This window comes from Triticum aestivum, chromosome 2B (assembly GCF_018294505.1).
Source record: "Triticum aestivum cultivar Chinese Spring chromosome 2B, IWGSC CS RefSeq v2.1, whole genome shotgun sequence".
Lineage (NCBI taxonomy): Eukaryota > Viridiplantae > Streptophyta > Magnoliopsida > Poales > Poaceae > Triticum > Triticum aestivum.
The window spans coordinates 186,768,160-186,792,489 of NC_057798.1; the positions used below are offsets into that span (position 1 = coordinate 186,768,160).

General features: G+C 46.2%; 1 protein-coding gene across 3 annotated transcripts; it reads right to left on the minus strand.

Annotated features, from left to right (window-relative positions):
• Positions 1 to 11,090: 11,090 nt before the first annotated feature.
• LOC123044257 (uncharacterized ATP-dependent helicase YprA) lies at positions 11,091 to 22,831 on the minus strand. Of its 3 annotated transcripts, XM_044466951.1 has the most exons (24): positions 22,527 to 22,831; positions 21,923 to 22,384; positions 21,673 to 21,741; positions 21,471 to 21,593; positions 21,237 to 21,386; positions 21,027 to 21,158; positions 20,858 to 20,937; positions 20,437 to 20,531; positions 20,069 to 20,136; positions 19,613 to 19,755; positions 18,781 to 18,888; positions 18,593 to 18,668; positions 14,261 to 14,397; positions 14,024 to 14,183; positions 13,742 to 13,921; positions 13,541 to 13,657; positions 13,133 to 13,288; positions 12,490 to 12,654; positions 12,289 to 12,401; positions 11,922 to 12,045; positions 11,748 to 11,843; positions 11,598 to 11,660; positions 11,424 to 11,495; positions 11,091 to 11,307 (listed from the first exon to the last, which is right to left on the minus strand). In XM_044466951.1, the coding sequence occupies exons 1-23, from the start codon at positions 22,683 to 22,685 to the stop codon at positions 11,436 to 11,438; spliced, it is 3,036 nt and encodes a 1,011-aa protein (XP_044322886.1). In that variant the 5' UTR covers positions 22,686 to 22,831; the 3' UTR covers positions 11,091 to 11,307; positions 11,424 to 11,435. The 3 variants fall into 3 exon arrangements, with proteins under 3 accessions (XP_044322886.1, XP_044322885.1, XP_044322887.1); XM_044466950.1 differs by having other exon boundaries at positions 11,091 to 11,495; XM_044466952.1 differs by lacking the exons at positions 11,091 to 11,307; positions 11,424 to 11,495 and having other exon boundaries at positions 11,592 to 11,660.
• Between the last annotated feature and the right edge of the window lie 1,499 nt (positions 22,832 to 24,330).

Sequence of the window (24,330 nt, forward strand, 5' to 3'; positions counted from 1 at the left end):
GAAAAAGAAAAAAGGAACCAGAAAAAAAGGAAAAAACGGGCTAGCCCTCCCCTCGCCCGCGCGGGGCTCCTCCCCCGGCCCACGCCCCCTCCCCTCGCCCGTGCGGGGCTCCTCCCCCAGCCCACGCCCCCCTCCCCTCGCCCCTCCCCCGGCCCACGCCCCCTCCCCTCGCCCGCGCGGGGCATCTCCCCAAGTTTTAGTCCCACCTCGGAAGCGGGGGGGCGCCAGGAACGGCTTAAATAGCTGCCTCCGCCCCCCCCCCCTTTCGAACTCCTCTGTCAATTATTCTAGTGCGCCCCGTTGGACCCTGCTGCTGGGCTCGCTAGTGGGCTCGATCAGCCGCCCGAGTCGCCTTTGGGCTTGATTTGGGTAGCTTCTGTAAGCTACTATGGGCCCAGCAGCGGTGGTCGGGCATTTTTTTTTTAACTTCACTTTTTCAATTATTTTGGCAGAAAGTAGCGGCCGGAAACAACAGCCCGCACTGACCACATCACATTTATTTAGTTGCGAAAATGGCAAACAGTGCATAATACAAAGTGCGTATATAACATGTTCAAAAATCATCATCCACAATGCTGCAAATAAGAGTGATATTGTAGCAGACCACATCACATTTATTTAGTTGCGAAACATGCTAAACCATGCCGCAGATAAGAGTAATATTGTAGCAAATACCGACCACTGCAAATAAAGATATGTCTTAATATGTAAATTGTATCAAGGTACCGACAACGGCACGTTTATTTAGTGGAGATAATAGCCAACACCCCATCCTCCTACTCATTTGGTCTCCATGATCTTGAGGATCTTCTCTTTCACTACTTCCTTCGTGTTGCATTCTGAAAAAAGTATTTCATCTAGAATGCGTCCCCTTGAAGCATAACCTCATCTTGATCGAACTCAAATGTCCAATCATCTTCGTCCCAGTGTTGAACGCATTTCACCATGAAAAGACCACAAGAGACTCTGCAAGAAACCACAAGTCAGTTATTGATGGATCATACAAGTACATACTAATTCAATATTTGCAACATACCCGTCTTTTTGTGACGGCATATCGTACTCCCTTATTGGCTAGGAAGATACATCATGATGATCCGTTTCAATAAGAGCATTCACCTCCTTTGTATCATTAGCTATCTCTGCCCTCTGAAATAAAATTGAGAAATCCATATGAAGTACGTTTCGAAGAAATGTATATTGTTTTATGTACCGTTGTAAGCTTACCAGCTTAGCAATCTTTGCAAGAACTCTTTTGCTGCATTTACCAGTAGAGTTTAATACTTGAAACTCTTTTTTCTTGTTGTGCATAAGAACTGTTATCCAATGATTTTCTTCCACATGAAAAGGAAAGTATGCCTACAACAAAGTTTATTCATGTTGGTGTACACACAGATATACTACGAATGATCATACTAAACTGAAGTACCTTATCTTTGATGAAATACTCTTCAGTAACTCTAGACACCATTTTAGTTTGGTTTGTGAAATGATCCATAAAATGCCTCTTAGAGTTGATAACCTTTCCATCAGCACGAAGAATAAGCCAGTGGGACACCCAAGATGATAATATGTGATGGTCAGCACGAGGATTATGGGTCTGCATATGGTTGCAATAACAATTGATGACCTACAAAATAACATAACAGCAATGCGCCTATTAGATAATTTATATGTAAATGACATGTCCAACTTAATAAATTATTGTTAATACTTACACCGCCATGCAACCATTTTTTCGAAATGATGGCTTGAAGCATTTCAAGTGTACATGTTTCCCCACCAATTCCTGTCATGTGCATGACAGTTTTCCTGCGAAGCTTCTCCGAGTCTGCCAGTGTCCGGATATAAATCTTTGCAGCCTCTATGTGATCCCCATTAATGTAATCAGTATTAATCATAGCAGCTCTTGTACCAAACAGACCTAAAATAGTAAGAAACAATGAGTTAATAAAGTGTGCATGCAAGGACAGAAGTATGTTGCTACAATAATCTACTTAGCACTTACTTTTCTTTGCACGTTTACGTCCACCGTTCTGCTGGTAAGGTGAAAGGCAATATTTTGACTGTCTCCTCTTGGGTTTCCCATCATTCTCCTTCCCATCACTCTCCTGAGTGCCACTTTCTTTCGCATTTTTAATACGGGTGTTCAGACTATCCATACTAAACTCCTCAGATTTATCGGCGCTAGACCCGTCTGACACTTCATTCATATTCTTGGGGGTTGAAGTAAAAGGTGGAAAGTCATTCGTATCTACCGTCTCAAGAGATGGGTCGGGTGAATTACCGTTCTCATCAATAACGAAGGGGTCGCCTTCATCTCCTGTACCAGGTGTGTTGTGATGCACACCTTTATCACACACCAATTTCTTCCCGTTCCCTGTGGTGAAGGATGCATCCACCCTGTTGTCCATGTCTTCTTTTGCAGGAGTTGATTTTACATTTGTCCAATATTTTGATTTGTATTTTGCTGGACCATACTTCCCCATCCACGCTTCACTATGCTCCACAAACTCAATGTCATCACGAAACCCCCTGAAGGCAAGACCTTCCTTCTCCAGCTTCTGCACTACAATCTACAATGACACATCGAAAGTATTTACTACATGCATAAATTATCAATAATCCCATGTAAACTGAAATACACATCAGTAATTACCTCAGCACATTTTTCAGGGAGAAGTCTAATTTCTTTTTGCATATCTTTGATGCATTTCATCACTTGATCTAATGTAGTATCCCTGCTCGAAGAAGCCTCGTCTCTATTATCTTTCCTTCTTTGGGCACGAACTGTTCCATCTTCTTGCTCTAATTCTTCCTCCGCCTTTCTTCCTTGTTGAGCAATTAATGTTTGTCTGTACTTCTCACTTATCACGTCATCAATCTGTTACACATTAAATCAATATAAATTTCTCAACACATAAATAGCAACATAATTGCATGCAGTAGGAACCATTAAAACTTACCGTCCCATTACCACGGCCGTATGCTGTGTCGTACGCGTCACGCTTCATAGCCTCATCTTCTGACCAATTGACCATCAACGGATATTCATGAGCTAGTGGATCAAATGCCTCTTCATCCAGTGGCTGCACTTTCTCCCAAAACATGTACTGCAGAAACATGAAGTATATTAGCAAATTCTTTTCACAAACTTTAGTTTCAAATAAACAAATATAACATAAGATTTACCTGTATGAGGGCAAGGTTTCCGATCGGCCAAGTAAATTTTTCAAGATCTGACAAGGTCTTTGTGATGCCTTCCACGCAAACGCGTAAAGTAAATGCGTTCCAATTAAATGCTTTGATGGCCTCCACATCGTGCACTAACTTGTAATAAGCATTAGGAACTTCTCTGGTGTACTGCGGTGCAAGAACCGTGCCCAGAAGAACCAGAACAATTCTACGGAGGAAATCATCATCGTATGTGCCACTGGCAACGATGTTCTCAATCAGATCGTCTATCATCATTTCCCCCGTTTTCGAATCTACAAAACGACTAGGCACCTTCACCTTCGCCTTTAACCCCCCTTTACCTAGGGCTTTCATGGCATCTTCGCCCTTGTTCTGTAGCCCGAAAATGTCATACACATCCTTGGTGCGCAATGATATCGCACCGTTTTTTGATGGCATGATGAACCTTTTTCTGTCCAATGCATATGATTTAATAATAAACTTGAGCAAACATTTTCGCATCAACACACTAGGAATCATCAACATTTTTTCAAGACTAGTGCTTGCAAACCGCGTTTTCTGCCTAGAGTTTAGTTTGCTGACCAAGAGACACAACTTCTCAATTGAACAAAAAATCTCTCCGTACTCCTCCATCGCTAGGAATAGGAGCAAAAATAATGTTAGCTACTATGTATGCGTACATGATAAACATGATGAATGCATAGTACCTCGTGCCATGAGATCGGTGCCGGCCCTTGGGGACGATGGCGCGCAGGCGTTGCTCGCAGATGGCGTCGGTCGCCAACTACAAATAAAATTCATAGATATATAAGCTATCATGCATGCATAATTATTACCAAAACTATAGCCAAATTAGATATATAACCTCATTCACATTAGACATAATCAAATTAGACATTCTCACAGTATTCTCTAAGTACATAGTGTACTGACCTTGGGACAAAATATTCAACAATCAAGGTTATGCTTATATTTTAATGCCCTGTTTCATAACAAATTATTTTCTAAGTACTCTAAAAATATTAGGCCTACTCTAAAAATATTTTCTAAGTACTCTAGGAAGTTGGCGTCGGCGTCAGAACGCGTCTACGGCGGCGACGGGGGGCGGGTTTCGGGAGTTACCTCGAAGGTGGCGTCGAGGTCGTGGGGGGCGTCGGGCGTCGGCGTAAAGGTGGCGTCGGGGGCGTAGGGGGCGTCGGCGTCGGGGGCGTCGGCTCGAAGGTGGCGTCGGGGGCGTAGGGGGCGTCGGCGTGAGGTCGCGTCGGCGGCAGATGGCGTCGGGGGCGTCGGTTGCGGCGTCAGCCACAGATGGCGTCGGGGGCAGCGGGCACAGACAGCTAGGGTTCGGCGGCGACTAGTGGCGATCGTGGAGGCGGCGTGGACTCGCGATCGTGGACGCGGCGTGGCTTTGACCCCCATCGAGGCGGGGTCCACTAGGGCTTTGACCTCCTCGGATCGGGTGGAGTCGGCTACAGCCGGGACACCTACGAGGGCCACTCCCTCCCCGCCACGTCAGCAATAGGTGGGGCCAGTAGGGGGTTAGATCTGGCTATTAACTATGCGGGTGGGTTAGGGTGGGGCCGCCCGCGCCATGCATTTTTCCTATAATTTCGTAAATTCGTGTAATTATTCCTATAAAGTATTTTCGTCATGCAAACTTACATGAAAACAAAAATCATTTGACGTAGTCACGTGAAACCTTAATCTAGAATTATTTTTAGTATTTTGCATAGCTTGTGCATTCCCTTTTTTATCACTTCTAATAACCTCCTATTAGTGCATATTTGTCCGACTACTTTTTTTTTACTCCGCCAAATGGCACGAAACTTTTTCCACATGCTGGCATCACCCTCAACAGCACCCACGCCAGTTTGCATATTTTTCCGACGCTCGACGCGTTTCCTAGGAATTTCCCCGTGAAAATGCCGTAAAACACTGGCCGGACGTGACGCAACATTCGTTTTGTGTCTGTGTTCATTCCAACCTTGCGTGGGGCCCTACGTAGGCCGTGCCCGCATGTCCGACCAATTTGGTGCAATTGCATGCATGCGATCACGAACCCCAGTGCAACCAGGCTCTTTTACGGTCTACCGGAGGGGGGTTCCCGACTACTTTTTTTTGACTCCGCCAAATGGCACGAAACTTTTCCGCACGCTGGCATCACCCTCGACAGCACCCACGCCAGTTTGCATATTTTTCCGACGCTCGACGCGTTTCCTAGGAATTTCCCCGTGAAAATGCCGTAAAACACTGGCCGGACGTGACGCAACGTTCGTTTTGTGTCCGTTTTCGTTCCAACCTTGCGTGGGGCCCTACGTAGGCCGTGCCCGCATGTCCGACCAATTTGGTGCAATTCCATGCATGCGATCACGTACCCCCAGTGCAACCAGGCTCTTTTACGGTCTACCGGAGGGGGGTTCCCGACTACTTTTTTTTGACTCCGCCAAATGGCACGAAACTTTTTCCGCACGCTGGCATCACCCTCGACAGCACCCACGCCAGTTTGCATATTTTTCCGACGCTCGACGCGTTTCCTAGGAATTTCTCCGTGAAAATGTCATAAAACACTGGCCGGACGTGACGCAATGTTTGTTTTGTGTCCGTTTTCGTTCCAACCTTGCGTGTGGCCCTACGTAGGCCGTGCCCGCATGTCCGACCAATTTGGTGCAATTCCATGCGTGCGATCTAGTACCCTCAGTGCAACCAGGCTCTTTTACGGTCTACCGGAGGGGGGTTCCCGACTACTTTTTTTTGACTCCGCCAAATGGCAGGAAACTTTTTCCGCATGCTGGCATCACCCTCGACAGCACCCACGCCAGTTTGCATATTTCTCCGACGCTCGACGCGTTTCCTAGGAATTTCCCCGTGAAAATGTCGTAAAACACTGGCCGGACGTGACGCAACGTTCGTTTTGTGTCCGTTTTCATTCCAACCTTGCGTGGGGCCCTACGTAGGCCGTGCCCGCATGTCCGACCAATTTGGTGCAATTGCATGCATGCGATCACGTACCCCCAGTGCAACCAGGCTCTTTTACGGTCTACCGGAGGGGGGTTCCCGACTACTTTTTTTTACTCCGCCAAATGGCACGAAACTTTTTCCGCACGCTGGCATCACCCTCGACAGCACCCACACCAGTTTGCATATTTTTCCGACGCTCGACGCGTTTCCTAGGAATTTCCCCGTGAAAATGCCGTAAAACACTGGCCAGACATGACGCAACATTCATTTTGTGTCCGTTTTCGTTCCAACCTTGCGTGGGGCCCTACGTAGGCCATGCCCGCATGTCCGACCAATTTGGTGCAATTGCATGCATGCGATCACGTACCCCCAGTGCAACCAGGCTCTTTTACGGTATACCGGAGGGGGGTTCCCGACTACTTTTTTTTTACTCCGCCAAATGGCACGAAACTTTTCCCGCACGCTGGCATCACCCTCGACAGCACCCACGCCAGTTTACATATTTTTCCGACGCTCGACGCGTTTCCTAGGAATTTCCCCGTGAAAATGCCGTGAAACACTGGCCGGACGTGACGCAATGTTCGTTTTGTGTCCGTTTTCATTCCAACCTTGCGTGGGGCCCTATATAGGCCGTGCCCACATGTCCGACCAATTTGGTGCAATTGCATGCATGCGATCACGTACCCCCAGTGCAACCAGGCTCTTTTACGGTCTACCGGAGGGGGGTTCCCGAATACTTTTTTTTTGACTCCGCCAAATGGCACGAAACTTTTTCCGCACGCTGGCATCACCCTCGACAGCACCCACGCCAGTTTGCATATTTTTCCGACGCTCGACGCGTTTCCTAGGAATTTCCCCGTCAAAATCCCGTAAAACACTGGCCGGACGTGACGCAACGTTTGTTTTGTGTCCGTTTTCGTTCCAACCTTATGTGGGGCCCTACGTAGGCCGTGCCCGCATGTCCGACCAATTTGGTGCAATTACATGCATGCGATCACGTACCCCCAGTGCAACCAGGCTCTTTTACGGTCTACCGGAGGGGGTTTCCCGACTACTTTTTTTTTACTCCGCCAAATGGCACGAAACTTTTTCCGCACGCTGGCATCACCCTCGACAGCACCCACGCCAGTTTGCATATTTTTCCGACGCTCGACGCGTTTCCTAGGAATTTCCCCGTGAAAATGCCGTAAAACACTGGCCGGACATGACGCACCGTTCGTTTTGTGTCCGTTTTCGTTCCAACCTTGCGTGGGGCCCTACGTAGGCCGTGTCCGCATGTCCGACCAATTTGGTGCAATTGCATGCATGCGATCACGTACCCCCAGTGCAACGAGCTCTGTTTGGGTGTGTCGGCCGGGCTACTCTCAAAGCCGTTTTATTTTCGCCTACACCGAACGACCCCTAACTTTTTCCACGTACTCCAGGCACCATCGGGAGCATGCACGACAATTTTCATTATTTTCTTACGTCTGATGCATTTTCTACGGTTTTTTCGGTGAAAATACCCTAAAACACTGCCCGAACGTGACGCGACATGCATTAGGTCTCCGATTTCGTTCATATCTTGCGTGAGGGCCTACATTGGACATGCACACACCCTCGCAAAAAGTTGTTTTATTTCATGCATGCGATCACGCATCCCTAGTGCAACCAGCACCGTCCATATCTTGCATGTGTCGGTATTTCATGTATTTGTTCCACAATAATTATTACAAACTTTTTTCACAGAGAATAAAAGTGGTTGCCCGGTCTTGTCTGAATAACCTATGCTGTTTTTTATTCGTAAGTGCGTGCCACAAAACTTGATAAGTGATTTCTTTATGTTTTCTCAAAATATTTATGTAATAAATTTGAATTTTGTACTGTCCTATGTGAAATAGTCTGTAGTTTCAAAATTCCGTTTATTTTGTTGGTTGTCGTTTCATGATGATGATGCCATTGTATGTGTTATACTACCTGGACTGACCGACGTGTTGAAAATACACCCGGCCGTGTTATTGTCTCATGTCATATTTTTGCCGTGTTATTATTTTCTCATGCATGTTTTTCACATACACGTCGCCACAAACCCGCGCATGCACAGAAGATCGCACCCACCGAATCGCACCTGCCTCATGCCAGCCAACCAGCGCCTCCCTCCGATCCCAGCTGCCCAATCACCGCCTCCCTCGGATCCCGCCACCACGCACGGACGCCGACCGGATCAGCCTCGCTCCCCGCGCCCAGCGACTCTGAGCCGCCCGACCGCATCCTCCTCGATCTCCCCGCCCCCATGCACGCCTCCAACACGTGTCCCGCAACGTCCGCATCCTCCTCAATCTTCCCGCCCGCATGCACGCGTCCAACACGTCTCCCGCAACGTGTACTACCTATTCAGCGCCCACACACAAAAAAAAAATTTGCCCGACCGCGAGTGGCGCCCGCGCGGGCGAGGGGAGGGGGGCGTCGGCCGTGGGCCATGGGAGGGGGCGAGTGGCACCCTGCCTCTATGGGCCGAACTGGGCCGGCCGGTGACAGCGCAGAAAACGGCCTCATTATCCCTGCGGCGGCCGCGTGCACTGAGGGACGCGTTGCAGCGTGATTTTAGTCCCACCTCCGAAGCGGAGGGGCGCGAGGAGCGACTTAAATAGCTGCCTCCGCCCCCAATTTCGAACTCAGTTGCTATTACTCACCACTGCCCCATTGCACCATGATGCTGGGCCCTTTAGTGGGCTAAATCAGCCGCCCGAGTCGCCTTCGGGCTTGATATGGGTAGCTTCTGTAAGCTACTATGGCTCAGCATCGTTGGTTGGGCATTTTTTTAATTAACTTAATTTTTTTGCCGGTATTTCATGTGTTTACTTCATCTTTTTTACTTCCATGTGTTAACTTCATATTTTTACAAAATCAAAATATCCCATTAATAACAAAAACATTTTCATGTGTTTACTTCATCTTTTCCTGCTGAGGTTGCGTGCAGTGCAGTGTTCGTGTTAGGTGCACCCTGTGGCGTACCCTCGCGTTTGCGTGCATGGCGCATGCACGTGCGCTTGGTGCTGTTAGGTGCACCCCGTGGTGTATGCGTGCGTTTGCGTGCATGGCACATGCATATGTGTGCGCTGTCGTCGGTGGTGCGTGCTTTCGATACGTTGGGGTTGTTTGAACTGTGTTTTTTCTTTTGATATTGGTTGTAGCAGTTTTTTGTATTTTTAGATAATTTTGTTCCCAGTGCTGAAATTTTTGTATACAACCATTCCATTACTCATTGAAGCAACATAATTTCGTTCATATTTAGGATATTTTACATTCGAACGAAATTTTACATGAAAAAAGATTAACACTAAAACTAATCTAACTACTCCTCCTCGCTACTCAGAAGATCAACCACTACCGTCTGCCCGCCGTCTTCACCGCCGTCTGAGTCATCGGAACTGCCCAAGTATCCGAAAAATTCGTCAAGGGTAGACGACTGCTGCGCTAGTGTATGGTCGACTCCCTGATCGCCTGCCAGTACCCCGGCTCGTCTGCCGGGTCCCTCGGGTCAACAACATCCTCCGGCGGCATCCAACCGGTCCCCGACGTGGAGTTCCGGATCGCGCGGATCAAACCCGGCGACTCCAACGGGTCGCCCTCCTCTTGCATCGCCGCTAGTTCCGGCGGGATGTGAAACTCAGGGGCGGCCGCTGGAGCGGCGGGAGCGGCCGGCGCGCCTGAGCGAGCGCGCCGGCCGGCACGGGCCTGCACAACCGGGGCGGCGGGGGCGCGAGGGGCGCGTTTGGGCGTCCGCGCGGATGCCCCGAGACTTGTAGAAGCTGACGACGGTGTCGAAGTCGCGGCCTACCCAAAAGTTGAGGCGACCTTCGGGGTTCCACGGACCGGGTTGTGCCGGCCCAGGCGTGGCATAGTCGTCGCTCGTCACGTGCCAGCCGTGTGCTAGGCGACATGACGGCGGCACGGGGATGCCGTGCCGGTAGATATCCACGGTCTGCGGCCCGCTGAGGTTAGAGGGCCACAGACCGCCCGGCGCGGCGCCGCGTCCACCACCTCGTCCACCACCGCCGCCGCCGCCTTCGCCGCCGCCAACCGCCCGGCGACTGCTCCCTGCGCCTCCACTGCCGCCTCCCCAGCCGAACCAACATCGGCCGAAGCATCCGCGTCCACGAGGCATCGCGCCGGAGAGAGCCGCCGCCCCGGAGATCGATCGGAGAACGCGGGGTCGCGAACGGTCTCTAAGAGGAGAGGCAGAGTCGGGGGTGGTTTATGAGAGGCTAGCGCGGGGGTCGGGGCGGATTTATGGGAGGCGAGGGTCGGGCACGGGTCAGGGGCAGGCGAGGCGACAGCGGGGGCGGGGGGGCAGGCAGCAGCGCCTCAGCGGGGGCGGCCAACGCGAGGCGAGGCGGCAGCGCGGCGCAGGCCGAGGCGGAAGCGGGCGCCGCAGGCCGAGGCGGAAGCGGGGGCGGCCGACGCGAGGCGGAAGCGGCCGCCGCAGGCCGAGGCGGAAGCGGGGATGGCCGACGCGAGGCGGAAGCGGGCACCGCAGGCCGAGGCGGAAGCGGGAGGGGAGGTGACGCAAGGCGGAAGCGGGCGCCGCAGGCCGAGGCGGAAGCGGGAGCAGGCCGCAGCGCTGCAATCGGTAGCGGGGCCCGTAACCGCGCCATGCATGCATGCATGCGCCTATGCACGCATAATTACCGGACGTGGACGTGCGGGGGTGGGCGCGCTGGCAGGACGACCCGGCCAAAAAAACAAAAACATACACGTATACGTATACATTACGAGCGGGACGGTAGGCGGGCAGCTTCTTTTTTGATTTTTGCCCATCGTGCCCTCCGTTATGAAGGGGTATGGGACAATCTTAGCCGTCCTTGTGTTGAAGGGGGTCTACCGAAGCAGAAGTGAAAAACAGATTGTCTAGCATTCAGATATTAACTACTCCTGATTTTTTTTAGAAAGGAGGCTCTTGTCCGACTTTAATGAACTGAAGCCCTTAAGTTATACAAACACTAGTTTACAGCCACCACCGAAAAATGAAATGAAAAAATGCAGGCTTTAACGAATCCGAAGCCCTTGAGTTTTACAAACACTAGTTCATGGAGCTGGCGGTTCCTAATTCCTAAATGCCTTGAAATCCCATGCACGCGTGAATCAGAGAGGATGTATAATCGGATCTCAATTCTGTGAATAAAACGTGCCCATGCAATGAATTTCTGAATTGGTAAACCTTCCCGCAAAAAAAAGGACAAGGCCTAGAATCATTGTTAGTTAATGCATCACCAACACGCGGTTTGTACCTTGCTCGCACGTCAGCTTCGATCAGAAGCTTCTTCCACTTGAAAATACGATCTCTCGTGTTCAATCACTCCCTGCACACGCAACGTATCTCAGAGCAGGGAAATTTTATGTTGAAATAAATGCAGCAGGATACAGGGTGATTGGGTAAATGTAGCAAGCAAAAATCATTAAACCTTTAGGATCAAAATCGCTGCTTCCTTGTCCAAAACCTCATTATATTCACTGCATGTCAATGACTGAAAAGAATAAGAGGAAACATATCAGCTCTAAGATGCTAACGTATGTTTTGTCTCAATAGCGAGCTCAGTACAACATTAACTTACTTGGATACAATTCGGACAGCCAGAAGCACTAGCGCAACTGCATGTAGAAACAAGCTCTAAAGCAGCAAGCAGAAGTTCCCCAAAAAGCTTTTTAACCTGCATGATTGAACAGACAAACTGCGGTTTACACCAAGATCATTCACATAGCCTAAATAGCCGACTATCTGCAATTACCTGCGTTGCCAGGCCGATACCACCTGGGTGTTTATCGTATAAAAGAATTCTTTCAGGCATACCACGGGTTTCATGAGGATTTACGCACTCAGTTCCTAGGTCAGAAGCACTGCACATCATATGCCTGCACAAATGGCACAAGCAATCCCAGTTAAAAGAGCTAAATTACTAAAGGTAAAGGATGCAACAAAATTACGACAGAATTCAATGCAACAATAGCATTAACAGTTAGACAACAAGTGGCTGGCAAATTATAATGAAATGAAAATTGCAGTATTCTTCTTTAAGACCAGTGCCAAACAATTGTGCTTCAAAATTTACTAGTGTCTACCACAAACCATTATAACAGCGGTAAATGAGAACTTACAGAGGCAATATATTCAAGAGTGCGTGTGAAGCAGCATGTGAACCACCTCGAAACTCTAGTTTCCTTTCCGCCACAGCTATTTTTACTGACCGCGGAATCCGTATCCAAACAGCCTATTGTGGCATCATATAAAAAATACAGGTGTAAAAATCATGAGAAATGCATCATAATGTTGCTAAGATTTATAATTGAGTCACAAACCTCAGAATCATACGAGTATGGAGGTAGTCTAAGTTCAACTGTGTCTAATATTTTACTGCTCGATTTACATATCCGATGAAAGTCAAACCATTTGGTTGACACCTTGCAACTATTTGCTTGCGCAGTTGTCTTCAAATGGTTGGTTTTGCATGCCGGAAGATAAGCCTTCAAGATTTTTTACAAGAGACAATTAACCATTGAGAACAAAATATCAGTATACTAACAAAGCACAAAGATTTCACTTAAAGGGAAGTTCAGGACTTAATGACGTTAACTTTAGATGAAAAAAAGGTATTGAAAAGAATCAAAAGCATGATCAAGCATCTCAGACGGAACAATTATCCTATTTCATGCTATACATCAAGCAATTATGGGGTTCTCCGAAAAAGGAAAAGGAAAAGACGAGGACAAGACATGGAACTCTGGGTTGAAATAAACCAATGAATAGTATAAGGTGATGTCATTGACATCTAATGGAAAAGGAGATGGTAAATAGTCCTCAGAATTAGGGAATTAGCTAGGGTCTAGAAAATCTAGATAAAAGAGATATAAACTATGTATTGCTCAACAATATTGTAGCGGATATAACTTCACAATAGCAGAATGCATAAGATCAAATGATGTAATGCTTTCAAGAACATACAAAATCTCCTCCAAGGACATTGATGTCAGTGTAGTCTCGTGTCTTTGTGTAATACTTCACATCAACTTTCCTGCAGAAAGCTGTCCTTGATGACAAATCAAACTCCTCTACTAAGTAATTAACACCCTGATGCATGTAAATAGCACCCTCGTACACCTGAAATTAAGAAAAGGGCACTTGAGATAATAAGCAAATAACGGCAGAACTCAGAACGGCAGATCCACAGTTCTCATCAATGGCTCAAGTATACATTGCATACATAAATTATTTTTAAAAATAAGTTATGGTGCATTGACTGTAAATTCATGAATTTATTATCTACCTGCTTCGCCGACAGTGGGGAATATTTAAAGAGCCATAAAAGTATAACAGTGGTCATGTACTTTTGGAACAGTTAAAACATATTACCTGGAAAAATGCCTTACTTTCCTCAATTTCCTCAAGTAATCTGTTATTTAACTTATCTATCACTTTGTACTTGTCATGCTCAATTGCTCGTATGCTAATTATCTGTGAAGGATTTTTCTGCAGAAATCCAAATACTACTGAGCACTGACGTAACAAGAGAAGGAGTTATTTTATATAACTGAGAATGAACAAGGAACGAACCTCTGGTCCAATATAATTCCACATAGTTGAAGAAAAAGGTCCAGACGGGTTGTTGACCAGAAAACCTTTGTCCTTTAGAGTCGTCATTATACTATCCAAAGTAGAACCAAAATGATTCTCATCATATTGCAGGCATATTGGATGTTCATAAGCAGCACAGGCAATGTGCTGTCCTAAAACCTGCAACGAATTTCATATCCCGAGAAACCAAGCGAAGAGTTAGATACTCAAGTATTTAAATATAACAACATAGTTAGTTCAAATAAGCACAGATCTACGCACCTTTGGGTTATGTGAATCAACTTGGCAATGCTCAATTGGCTTGCCAAATAGTTTATCTGGGGATTTCATGAAATACTGATCTAAAGGACCCTCAAAGGCAACATAAATGGCTAATGATTGTTTTGCTCTCCTTCCAGACCTTCCGGCTTGCTGCCATAAACTACAATTAAAATTCTGTATCTTAGTGGGCTTCACGAAGAAACATAAGACTCTACTCGACTGGTCTCTTTCACCTACCTCGCAACACTCCCAGGAAATCCAAGATGCAATGTTGCATCAATATGTCCAACATCAATTCCCAGCTCAAGAGCATTTGTGGCAGCAACGCCAAGAAGTTTTCCCTCAAAGAGGTCAGCCTCAATTTTTCTTCTGTCCTGCAATAATTTGTTTTCGACTCTCACATGTAAGAGAAAAAAAACTGAGCAATCAAAGGGGGAGGGAGGGGACACCTGAATTCATTACTTCAAAATTAAGAGTTTTACAAGATTACAATTAACGCGACGATAGATAGTCAAGAGGCTGCTATCTTATGGTCCAGATTCCTGAGCCAAACAGACTACACAGTTAGATCAACATCATCAATCTCTTGGCTTCGGAAAACTTTTGCATTACAAGTGCCCCAGTTTTTCCAAAAAATTATTAGGAGCACCTAAGGACAGATCATGTCACTGATGACCTGAGACATAGCTGTGTCCCAGGTCAGGCTGAAGTGAGATTGCATAGTCTTGTGGCAAGTAAGCATATAGTCAGTATGACAAAGACGACAGACTCGATCGATGTGCGCGATCACGACGGTTGAAAGTGGTCGAAATGCTCGAAGGAATCTCCAGACTCCAGCACTGACAACGAACATGCAAGTGATCATCGTGACGATGAGGTCAAGCAGAAAACAAACTAAGACAAGGACGAGCGGCACCAGAAGCATCGTATAATTCATGTAATAATGTTTCCTAACAAATTATACACTTCGATAAAAGATAAAAGATAATTGTTTTCTTCTCTTCTGTACCGGTCGGCTGCTTCTACTAAAACATAAACAAGGGTTTCATTCTCTCGTGAACAAACATAGTTGCTACAACATCAAATTAAGGTGTATGTGATGCAACTGCTGGTAACACTTGTATCGCAAGGATACCTTTTATCTATGCATTAGAGATTGATACATGTTGCAAATCACGAGTGAGATTAAAGACAACCTTCATGCTAAACCCTAGATCAGAATTAAAGAATCATAAGTAGGATGTCAGAATAAAACAACAACAACAAAGCCTTTAGTCCCAAACAAGTTGGGGTAGGCTAGAGGTGAAACCCATAAGATCTCGCAACCAACTCATGGCTCTGGCACATGGATAGCAAGCTTCCACGCACCCCTGTCCATAGCTAGCTCTTTGTCGATACTCCAATCCTTGAGGTCTCTCTTAACGGACTCCTCCCATGTCAAAATCGGTCGACCCCGCCCTCTCTTGACATTCTCCGCACGCTTTAGCCGTCCGCTATGCACTGGAGCTTCTGGAGGCCTGCGCTGAATATGCCCAAACCATCTCAAACGATGTTGGACAAGCTTCTCCTCAATTGGTGCTACCCCAACTCTATCTCGTATATCATCATTCCGGACTCGATCCTTCCTTGTGTGGCCACACATCCATCTCAACATACGCATCTCCGCCACACCTAACTGTTGAACATGTCGCCTTTTAGTCGGCCAACACTCCGCGCCATACAACATTGCGGGTCGAACCGCCGTCCTGTAGAACTTGCCTTTTAGCTTTTGTGGCACTCTCTTGTCACAGAGAATGCCAGAAGCTTGGCGCCACTTCATCCATCCGGCTTTGATTCGATGGTTCACATCTTCGTCAATACCCCCATCCTCCTGCAACATTGACCCCAAATACCAAAAGGTGTCCTTCCGAGGTACCACCCGGCCATCAAGGCTAACCTCCTCCTCCTCACAGCTAGTAGTACTGAAACCGCACATCATGTACTCGGTTTTAGTTCTACTAAGCCTAAACCCTTTCGATTCCAAGGTTTGTCTCCATAACTCTAACTTCCTATTTACCCCCGTCCGACTATCGTCAACTAGCACCATATCATCCGCAAAGAGCATACACCATGGGATATCTCCTTGTATACCCCTTGTGACCTCATCCATCACCAATGCAAAAAGATAAGGGCTCAAAGCTGACCCCTGATGCAGTCCTATCTTAATCGGGAAGTCATCGGTGTCGACATCACTTGTTCGAACACTTGTCACAACATTATTGTACATGTCCTTGATGAGGGTAATGTACTTTGCTGGGACTTTGTGTTTCTCCAAGGCCCACCACATGACATTCCGCGGTATCTTATCATAGGCCTTCTCCAAGTCAATGAACACCATATGCAAGTCCTTCTTATGCTCCCTATATCTCTCCATAAGTTGTCGTACCAAGAAAATGGCTTCCATGGTCGACCTCCCAGGCATGAAACCAAACTGATTTTTGGTCACGCTTGTCATTCTTCTTAAGCGGTGCTCAATGACTCTCTCCCATAGCTTCATTGTATGGCTCATCAGCTTAATTCCACGGTGATTAGTACAACTCTGAACATCCCCCTTGTTCTTGAAGATTGGTACTAATATACTCCGTCTCCATTCTTCTGGCATCTTGTTTGCCCGAAAAATGAGGTTGAAAAGCTTGGTTAGCCATACTATCGCTATGTCCCCGAGACCTTTCCACACCTCAATGGGGATACAATCAGGGCCCATCGCCTTGCCTCCTTTCATCCTTTTTAAAGCCTCCTTCACCTCAGACTCCTGGATGCGCCGCACAAAACGCATGCTGGTCTCATCAAAGGAGTCATTCAGTTCAATGGTAGAACTCTCATTCTCCCCATTGAACAGCTTGTCGAAGTACTCCCGCCATCTATGCTTAATCTCTTCGTCCTTCACCAAGAGTTGGCCTGCTCCGTCCTTGATGCATTTGACTTGGCCAATATCCCTCGTCTTCCTCTCCCGGATCTTAGCCATCTTATAGATGTCCCTTTCACCTTCCTTCGTGCCTAACCGTTGGTAGAGGTCCTCATATGCCCGGCCCCTTGCTTCACCAACAGCTCGCTTTGCGGCCTTCTTCGCCATCTTGTACTTCTCTATGTTGTCTGCACTCCTATCCAGGTATAGGCGTCTGAAGCAATCTTTCTTCTCTTTAAGCGCCTTCTGGACATCATCATTCCACCACCAGGTATCCTTATCTTCGCTTCTCCTTCCCCTGGACACTCCAAACTCCTCCGAGGCCACCTTACGAATGCAAGTCGCCATCTTCATCCACACATTGTCCGCATCCCCTCCTTCCTCCCAAGGGCCCTCCTTAAATACCCTCTCCTTGAACACCTGAGCTACCTCCCCCTTGAGCTTCCACCACTTCGTTCTAGCGACCTTGGCACGCTTATCCCGCTGGACACGAATCCGAAAGCGGAAGTCAGCAACCACCAGCTTATGCTGGGGTACAACACTCTCCCCAGGTATCACCTTACAGTCTAGGCACGCACGCCTATCTTCTCTTCTCGAGAGGATGAAATCAATCTGGCTAGAGTGTTGGCCACTACTAAAAGTCACCAGATGTGATTCTCTCTTTCTAAAGAGGGTGTTAGCTACAATCATGTTGTAGGCTAGAGCAAAGCTTAAGACATCTTCTCCTTCTTGATTCCTGATACCATAGCCAAAGCCCCCATGCGCCCCTTCAAAACCTGTGTTAGATGTACCCACGTGGCCATTGAGGTCTCCTCCTATGAAGAGCTTCTCACCAATCGGTACACTCCTAACCATGTCTTCCAAGCCTTCCCAAAACTCCCTCTTGGTGTTCCCATTGTGGCCTACTTGCGGGGCATATGCGCTGATAACATTGAGAACCAAGTCCTCAGCTACCAGCTTGACCAGGATAATCCGGTCCCCATGTCTCCTGACGTCTACCACTCCATACTTGAGGCTCTTGTTGATCAAGATGCCTACGCCATTTCTGTTTGCAGCCGTCTCCGTGTACCACAGCTTGAAGCCGGTATCCTCCACCTCCTTCGCCTTCTGTCCTCTCCATTTGGTTTCTTGGACGCAAAGGATATCAACACCTCTCCTCACTGCTGCATCAACTAGCTCCCGAAGCTTCCCTGTCAGAGACCCTACGTTCCAGCTACCTAAGCGAATCCTCCTAGGCTCGGCTAGCTTCCTTACCCTTCGCACTCGTCGAGTCAAATGCGAAGACCCTTGCTCATTTTCCACTACATCCGGGCGCCGATGTAGCACGCCACTAAGGATGCGACGACCCGATCCTCGCTCACTTGCCACCGTATCCGGATCAAGATACGGCGCGCCACTTGGGGGGTGACGGCCCGGCCCTTGCCCATTTTCCACCACACCCGGGTTCCGATGTGGCGCGTCGCTGAGAGGGTTACGCCCCAACGAAAATCTTTTGGGTTTCATCTCCATAAGAGTGGCTGAGTTTTTACGTTGGCTCGCCAAGCCTATCACAACCCTCCTCCTTTACCCGGGCTTGGGACCGGCTATGTCAGAATATATTAGGAAAATGGCAAAAAAATAACAACCTCTGCAATGTAGCCAGCACGATATACACAGATAGAATCTACCAATTCTTTTCCAGTCTCCTCAAGAATTTCACGCCTACAATAACAGATAGATCATCTAAAGAACTAAGAAACTACACATAGAAAAAAGTTTAACAAGAAACTGAGAAAATGAAAAGTAAAAAAGAGATAGGAAAATGTGCTCTTACGTGTAAGACAGAACGAGCTCACATAGCTTCCTCGTTTTACAGAATGCAATGCAGCGGAGCCCATGTTGAACCATCTCAGAGAACAGATAAGAAACCTCTACTATTGGGCTAACAAATAAAAATATGATATATCAGTTTTTTTTTGAGAAAAAGAAGTTACCAGAAAATAATTGCAGGGTATGGACAAATAAAAACTGGCATGCAGTATGAAAATGAATACATTCAAGATTGAATAAATTCTGCATCCTAAATGATGGCTCAAGCTTTTCCACTTGATATCTTCTGTGTCTTAAGCTCAGATGTCACACATTTTTATATAGAGTAATCACAGCACCATACTAAAGTCAAAGATGCCTTACTTTGAAGCAATAGCAGCATAGCATATTGACTTGAGAATGATGGTGTCACAATTATGAGTGCATCACTTGACAAAGGTTTCAACCACAAGTAATATGGTGCGTTAAAGTAAAACTACATTTGAACTCTTGAGCCATCCTGTTAGGAGTCGACCCAGCAATATAACTGTTATTATTAGCAATTGTTTCTTCAAAGGATGGCTGCTTCAAAGCCCACCTCCTGGTTTTCATCACTCGATCACTTCCTTTTCCACTAAGTGATTGCTTAGGGACCTTAGCATTTTGAAACAAGTGAAAGTTGACATTGGGGAAATTGCAATGTCATGCTAGACACCAAAGAATGATGATATATGGGTCATTACAAATTAAATATCATGCCTGATGGACAAAAAGACAAGCAGTTATCAAAGTTGAAATGTAGAACTACAATGAACAAAAAGTAACACTAGAATTAATTAGAAAAAGGGTGTGAATACCTTGAGCGTCTAGTTACTAAACTACCTTGTGAGCCTCCCTCTTTTTTCATATGTAATGGGGGATTCCACAAGAGAAAATATTTAGAACCACACGGACTTCCATCATTCTGAATCAACTTGACATTATCCAATTTGGCCAGCTCCTGAGATAGAAACAGAATGCTTGAAGACAAATGTATGCAATTCCCAAAAGAGTCCATATAAATAAGTCTGCAGAGAGAGTAAATTAAGATGGCCATCCTAAAATAATATTATCTAACACAGTAAGGTCTTGTTCAACTCATCAATGTGTTCCTGCATAATAAAAGGATGACCAAAACTGATATGTTTTGAAGAAACTACTACAAGGAGGAGCAAGTTTTACATACAGTAAAATTGTTAGAGGGAGCTGGTTTATTCTGTTTTAGTTACAGCCACATATTTTCAAAACTACAGTTAGGAGAAGATATAACCTACCATAACATGCTCACGTGGGTTTGCTGAGGTAGCTGTACAAAACGTGAATGTAGGATGACAGCCATAAACTGCATATAAGACCAAGATGCTTAGGAATTGTATCAGTAATACCTAAACTAAAGTATATCTACTAAGTTATATCTCACAATTTAATAAAATTAAGTACTCCCTCCTATCCAAATTAAATGCCGCAGCTTTAGTACAACTTTGTGCTAAAGTTGTACTAAGGCTGCGACAATTAATATGGATCGGAGGGAGTACAAAATTTTGAGAAGCTAATTGGCATTTCAGAGTTCTCTTGTAGCAAGATCAATGGAGCCTTTTGAGTGGACTAACAACTATTGAATGGTTCAACAAAATATACATACTATTTGAACAAATACGCTTCAATCTTCTAAGTATAAGTGCAGTATGGCAGCCAAATACTCCTTTATATGAATGAGCTTCATCAATGACAATATACCTGAGTAGATTATGGCAGAAACTCGTTATCAAATGAACAATAAAGGATATGTTTACTAAATAAGAAAGTATAGATGGAAAGAAATATGATACCACACGATGAAATAACATCATTAACAAAATAAAATAAGGAAACTCTCCTCTACTTCCACCTGACATTTGGTATCAGGAATCAGTTCTTTTTTAGAGAAGAGGTATATTAACCCCCTCCCCCCCCCCCCCCTGCTTTATATTAAAACCCCGAAAATGTTACCACAGTTCATTCAGGAACTGACACGATGTTTAAATAAAATTATTGACAAAACTAAGTAAATCATTTAGTTCCACCTGAGATTTGACAAAATCCTTTGGAATTGACTGTGACATGGTAAGAGTGACACGTGCAGCATATCTGGGTTGGTAATTAGCTGAGAGTGAGGAGGAGAGTAAGTGATTAGACACACCAAAATAAATGAAAGTTAAGCATAACTCTATAGACCCAGGAGCACATATTTACCAGTCGTGCATTATCCCTGATCCAGAGACGATCTTCTCTAGGGGTATCTCCATCATAGATGCTAACATTAATATCAGTGTGAAATGCTTTCTTCATCTCCACTATAGTCCTCAACTGATCTTGAGCTAAAGCCTGCAATACAATAGCCAAGTGGGTTTCTCACAAGATTTCACATAACCATGCCTACAACATAGTGGGTTCTGGCTAGACCTTTGTCGGAAATATATATAAAGCACATGCCATCAAGTCTTGAGAGAGAGATTCAAGAACAGGAATATTGTAGCACAAAGACTTTCCACTTGATGTTGAAGTTGCAACTGCAACATGCTTCCCAGAAATGGAAGATTGTATAGCTTCAGACTGCACTTGAGTTCAAGTCAACATAAGAAATTTACCTCAACAACAAAATATAAGAAAATACGGTAGATGCATACCCCATTATACCTGATGGCTATACAATCTAGATATTCCAATACTTTCTAGTGCTTTCCTCATAACTTCTGAAAGATCACGAGGAAGTTCTGAATATGATGCCCGTCTACATGGAATCTCTTCAATATGTACAATCTGAAACATATAATCAACAACATAAATATTATGGTTTTATTTGCTTTGTTACTTCAAGAAATTGAAACAGAGTGAAAACCTGCCCCTCCTTTCCAAGGCCTTTTTTCAGATGTTCAACCATTTCGGCAGGCCCTAAGGGGTGTTTATCCTGCAATCCAAATGCATTGTCAACATACTGTCCTACAAACCAATGCTTAGCATATGCGTAAAGGCTTCTCTTTATGGAAACTACACCAGGCTGCAGTTTGGATTTATGCTACCTGGGGTGAAAGCTAAGCTAAAATTGACAAGGCAAAACAGAAAACTGAATCGATGGAAAGGAAACCTACATGGCATGATGATGCAGCAGATCTGACAAAACTACTCTTCTTATTCATGCTAGGCTGCTTCGATGCACCGTCCACTCCAGGTGTATCACTGGAACCATTTCCATTTTCCTTGCACAGTTTTCTCCTTTTCCTTGAACATCCAGTTGACGGGCTTTTACCTGTTGACCCATCCTCTGCATAGCTCCCAGAACAGGGGATGCTAGAGGAATAGAGATCTTTCGATGCATCATCAGCATTTGGACTGTTTGGTATTGATGAGAGGTCATCCATAATGTCTTGCCAGGCTGAATTAGCCCCAGTCGCCACTTCCTGTGATATCGGTGGATTTACACTCGGCTCTTCGGCTGGCATGGCCACTGGAGAAGGCTGCGCTGACTTCCGTGAAAAGGGAACTAGAACAATGAATTCACCATTGCCGGTGACAAGGCTGCCAATCTCGGCCTCCAATCGCAGTTTAGCACCCTTCATCATGAGAAACCATGCCGTCATCAGAAAAAATCGGCAAATGCAACAATGCCACGGAGCGTGACAACTGACAAACCCATGGCAACGTCATTCACCGGAACGGTCAGAGAGGCGGGGGAGGGTGGAGTGGATGGTGCACCTTGAGGAAGAGATGGAAGCTGTTTGAGATCTGCGCGGGAGGGAAGGAGCCCCGGAGCGCGGCCTTGAGGTCCCGGACGGAGGCGGCGGCGGCGAGCGTTACGGCGGTGGACCGCCCGTCGAGGGCTCGGACCTGGAGCTCCCTCTCCTCCTGCGCCATCGGAGCGCTACGGGAGCCGGCGGCTCGTGCGGGAGGGAGGAGGGGTGTGGTTTGGGAGCGGCGGATCGCGGGAGCCCGGCCGGCGGGTTTTGGCGCGCGCCGCGAGGAGGACGATGGCGGCGGTTGCGCACTTGCGCTGGCGTCGGTCTCCCTCTCCTAGCAGTTACAGGCCGGTGGGCGCCCCGCTTTGGGCTCCAGGACGCTTCGCTGACGCAACGTGGGCTGAGCAGGCCCCTACGAGACGCAACGGCACGGGCTGTGGAGTGAGGCCGGGTGCGAGGCGGCACGGGCTGTGGCCTGTGGGGCAGGATGAACAGTAAATCGAAATAAATTCAACTGAAAAAGTAAATATCTTTTTCTAAAAAAAGTAAGTATCTCTAAAAAACCTGAAAAAGTAAATCGAAATAAATGGAAAAAGGAATTTTAATATTTGAAATTTTTGCCACCAAAGATGCACAAGTTTTCTAGGTGTATGCAAAATTTTGTGACCATCTGACAACGGAGGAGCCCTAGACAAAAAACAAAAAAAAACGGCGTTTTAAGAAAGGTTCAAGATTTTTATTTTGGAACAATGTTTTGTTTCCTATCCCAGGCTCCTCCGAGATCAAATCGCCATGAAAATTTATTAATTTTTGCTATTTTCCAGGATTTTTTATTTATGTTTAGTGTTCACCCAGAAGCATATGAGCTCGTGATCAGCTATGGACTATGTAGCTTGGGGGCCTTTTGTCGTGGATAAATCATATGAACAAGAATTTTTCTTACGGTGATACTATTCATTCATTTGATTCAAAAGAATGGATCAAAGAATTAGCATACAAAATTTAGTTAGAATTTCATAGAGAGAAAAGTGATTATGTAATCCATGAAACCTCTTTTTTCACAATCTATACGCAAAAAACAAAGGCAAGGCCATAACTCGCATTATATGAACTTAATTTTACTACTGCATAATTTTTAGTGCTAATTTGGGCATATTTTTTGGAATTCATGTGTTTTTCCAACTCCCATGAATAAAACATAAAAATATGCAAAATTTATGTGTTTTTCATTCCTCTATTTTTCACATACAAATCTATCATATTCATGTGTTTTGAAATCATGCGAGTTAAAAGAGGCCCTGGGAGGGGGAGTTCCTCCTTTTCTAAAAAAAGGAGGGGGAGCTCATGTTCATCGCTTTTAACGCCTAGCGGGCTACTCGTGTATGAACCGCTTCATCCCGAACAACCTTGGATAGGCAATTCGGAGGCGACAAGTTTTCCTCTGGTGAACGTTGGCAACATAGTGGCTTTCGTCCCCCTTCATCTACTGTTTTGGTGGCGGATGGATGGGGGGCTCCTATTTCTCTTTTGTGTTGTTTCAGTAGGGTTATTGTTTCGTTCGGTGGTGCCGGGGCAATGAGGACGGTGCCGCGTTGAATAAATTTGCCTTGGTTTCTTCCTCACCACAGCGATGCTCTCCATGGCATCGACGAAGAGTCGGCTTTGTGTAGTTGTCATAGCACGACAAGTTTAGTCTTTTTGTTCGTGAATGGTGGTTTGCTGCATGTTGTGGCAACGCCAACAACCGAGACCAATTGGTGTTCATGGAACGGGGAGATGGCCTGTAGGCGGCGTATCTGGTTCTCTTCCTCGACCTCGCCAAT